Source organism: Monoraphidium neglectum, assembly GCF_000611645.1.
Source record: "Monoraphidium neglectum strain SAG 48.87 unplaced genomic scaffold scaffold01955, whole genome shotgun sequence".
In the NCBI taxonomy this organism is placed as follows: Eukaryota; Viridiplantae; Chlorophyta; class Chlorophyceae; order Sphaeropleales; family Selenastraceae; genus Monoraphidium; species Monoraphidium neglectum.
Window position 1 is genome coordinate 1 of NW_014011673.1, and position 3,643 is coordinate 3,643.

The following is a 3,643-nucleotide window of genomic DNA, read 5'->3' on the forward strand; positions in this document are numbered from 1 at the left end:
CCCATATCGCCCTCCCTCTGCATTCGCACCTCCATGGCGCGCTCCCTGCAGGTGTGCTGGTTGAACAGCCCCAGGCTCATGCACGCGTTGCACTGCATGCAGTGGAAGAAGTCCACCCCCAGCCCCTGCCCGCGCCGGCACACGTTGCAGAAGGGACAGTGGTAGATGCTGCGGCCGGGCTCGTCGTCAAACAGGTGGCAGATGGAGCAGTAGTAGCGCGCCATCGACGCGCCGCAGGCCGCGCACGCGCCGGCGACGGGCTGGCGGGCGCCGCACTCCATGCAGGCCATCTCTGACACCGCGTAGCGGTCCATCCGGTGGTCGGACACCTCGTCGTGGCACAGCCTGAGCCAGGTGGGAGATGTGTGTGTGTGTGTGTGTGTGTGTTGGGGGGAGCACTTGTCAAGAGCGGAATGGGTGCTGCGAGCTGAGGGCCGAACAGGGCTACGGAGGGGCGAGCCAGAAGGGGGGTGGGACAGGGGTGCGAGCGGGGATTAGGGCCGCGCTGGCGCCGGCAAGGGTGTAAGGGGGGAAGGAGGGGATTGAGCGTGGCGGAGCGGCCAGGAGGCGGCATGAGGGGCGGTCGGTAGGTGCATGCGTCCCTGAGCATCAGCCGGGTCAGCCAGACACCGCGGCGCAGAGCAAGCACTGGGCTCGCCCGGCAGGGGCCCGCTGAGCGGCCCCTGCCACGGCAACCCTGGAGCGGCCCGACCCCCACCTGCACGTGTGCACCTCGCCGCAGCAGGGCGCGACGAGCCGCGCGCTGCGGCGGTAGTGGCGGCAGCCCAGCACGCCCGCGGCCTCGTCGTGATACGTGCGCGCGTGCCGCCGCCGCGCCGGCGCGGGCGACGCGACAGCTGCCGCCACTGCCGCCCGCTGCTGCTGCTGCTGCCCCTGCCCTTCGCCCTCCCGCTGCTGCTGCTGCTGCTGCTGCTGCTGCTGGTGCCGCTCGTGGAGCTGGCCCGCGCCGGCCGGCAGCGTGAGCGCCGGCGCCGCGGGGGGCGGGGAGCCGGGGCGCGGCGCGACCTGCGGCGTGGCGGCGGGCGTCCCCTTGGCGCGCATGCGGCGCTGGTTGGCCACGATGTACCTGCGGCACGCACGAGGGGCGCGGCGCATGAGGTGAAGACGTCCCAGACCACTGGCGTTCAGGCGGCGCTACGGTGGCAGCTAGAGGGTTCGAGGGCCACTGATTCCACGATCAGCAGTGCGACACCCCGCCCTGCCTGCGCCCACCCGCGGTACCCTGGCCCCCGCCCGCGGCGCCCCGGGCAGCGCTGCACTTCTGGCACGTCCCCCACTGCCGCCGCCCAGATCGCGCCCCAGATCACCAGATCACGCCCCCACCTTGACACCATGATGTTTTGTATGAGATACGCCTTGCGCTGCGGCTCCAGGCTGGGGTCGTTGCTGACGCGCCGGATCGCCGCCTCCAGCTGCTTCTGGTTGATGTTGAAGATCTCCTCCCAGCCAGGCCGGTAGCTGCTGCTCTCCGCGACGGTCCCGCTCGCCTCCTGCAGCTGCTGCGGCGCCGCGCGGCGCCGCGGCGCGCCGCTGGCACCGGCGCCGCAGCCCGCGCAGCCGCCGCCGGCGGGCGGGGAGGCGGCGGCCTCGGGGCCGTCGTCGGGCGGCGGCGCCGCCACCAGGTACTCCGCAATCTCCGCCAGGCTCGAGTCCAGGTCAGCCCTCCGCCGCCGCTCCTGCTCCTCCCCCTGCTCCTCCTGCTGCTCCTCCTGCTGCTGCCCCGCCGGGGCGGCCGCCGCCGCCGCCGCACTGCCCCCGCCGCCGCCGGCCGCGCCGGCCGTCATGGTCGCGCCCAGCCACCGGTCAAAGCTCGTGTTGCGCGTCGCCGCCCGCAGAGATTCCATCATGGCCCCCGCCTCCTCCTCCGAAAACGACCCGGTCACCCACGGCAGCAGCGCCTGCAGGACTTCCGCGCCTGTGCGGCCGATGATGACGCCGACCAGATGCTGCTGCTCCTCAAATGTGAAGTGCTCCGCGAACAGCGGCCACAGCTCGGCCTCCTCCGCGCGCACGTGAGTCTCAAGTGAGGCCCTGACAGCGGCGCACATGCGGCGCAGCTGCAGCACAAGCTCCCGCACCTCCTCCACGTCATCGCCGCCGCTGGCGGCGGCGGCGGCGGCGGCTGCGGGCGCCGGGGCTGGTTGCGAGCCCGGCTCGCCCTCCGCGGTCGGACCTGCGGCCTCTTGCTGCTGCTGCTGCTGCTGCTGCTGCGGGTGGTGTGTGCCCTGGGGGCCGCCGCGGCGCAGGGTCTGCTGCATCTGGGATATGATGGCCGCCAGGTCAGTGAAGAGGTTCTCCTCCTGCGGGGCGGGATTAGGCAGGCAAAAAGAGCGGGAGGTTCAAAATTTGAATGGCGTTTGAGGCGCACGGCCAAGGCGGGGTGGGCCGCGCAGGAGCACGCGGCGCCACGCGCGCGGCAAGGGGAATTGGGAGGTGCCGCGGCTGCGGCCGCGGGCGGCGCGTCGCGCGAGCGGCGGCGCCTGCCTGCTCGTGGTCCAGGGTGTATGCGTGGCTGACGTTGTGCAGCGCCTCCTTGGACTCGAGGGCCGGGAACACAATCTCGTCCTCAGACCGAGAGTGCGCCCTGCGGTGGGGTGACGGGGCAGCGGGGCAGCGGTTGGCATGGGGTTTGGAGAAACAGGAGGGGGTGAGGGGACAATGTGAGGTTGGAGGCAGGGGCGGGTTGGAACCAGGGGAGAGTTTGGGGATAGCGTTCTCGTCGGAGGCAGAGAGCGGCGGGCTGCACTGTGGCTGGGCAGAAATACCCAGCGGCGCGAGCGAGCATGCGACTGCACCGGCGGCTCGCAATTTGGCTGACGGTCGCCGGGCCATGCCCGCAACCTCGGGCCCACACACCTGTAGATGCCCCACAGGAACTTGAACCGCCCGTCCAGCTGCTGCAGCGCCGACGAGTACCGCTGCCGGAACGCCGCCCTCTCCGCGGCCCCGCCCTCGTCTTCCGCGTCGCCGCCGCCGCCGCCATCGCCCGCCGGGCCTGCGAAGACCGCCGCCTCCAGGTCTGCCGCGTCGGCCTCCAGCTGGCGCAGCTCCTGGCGCAGGGCCTTATGGAATTGAAAGATGTGGTCTATGGGGCTGACCCCGCAGCCGGCCTGCCGCTGCTTGATGACGCCAAGGGGAGACGGCGGCGGCGGCGGCGGCTGCTGCTGCTGCTCCTGCTGCGGCGCGGCAGCCGACTGAGAGGGCGCGGCGCCCGGCGCGCAGGCGTGGGGCGAGGCATCGCTCGGGCTGCCGCCGCACGCGGGAGCGTCCGGCGCTGACGTGACAGGCTCCGCCGGGGCCGCGGCGGCCGCGTCTGCAACAGCCAGCTCGTGCGCACAGCCGGCGCGGCAGACCGCCTGCTGCTCTTCCAGCCACCGCGGCTTCCGTGGCTGCTCCTCCGCTGCGCCGCCGGCGCCTCCGCCGCTCCCGCCGCCGTCGGCGCTGCTGAGGCGCGGCCGCTTGCGCGGCGCGGCGCCGTCCGCGGGCGCACCGTCCAGCGACGCCACCCTCAGGCTGCACGTGTCGTTCATGAACAGCCCCGGATCATCAGACCCCCCCTGCTGCCCCTCCTCCCCGCCGCCCCCACTCAGGCTGCCGCTGCTGTCGCTGCCCGCCGCGCCGC

The 3,643-nt window shown here is 73.1% G+C and overlaps 1 protein-coding gene across 1 annotated transcript in view; it reads right to left on the reverse strand.

Moving 5' to 3' along the window:
* Positions 1–402: 402 nt before the first annotated feature.
* MNEG_9490 (hypothetical protein) overlaps positions 403–3,643 on the reverse strand; it is a gene marked incomplete at both ends in the record, with an annotated part of 6,155 nt that continues 2,914 nt past the window's right edge. The window contains 5 exons of the mRNA XM_014042037.1: positions 403–427; positions 719–1,087; positions 1,345–2,321; positions 2,539–2,605; positions 2,878–3,534. Coding sequence (XP_013897491.1) covers positions 403–427; positions 719–1,087; positions 1,345–2,321; positions 2,539–2,605; positions 2,878–3,534 — 2,095 coding nt within the window. The remainder of the gene's footprint in view (positions 428–718; positions 1,088–1,344; positions 2,322–2,538; positions 2,606–2,877; positions 3,535–3,643) is intronic.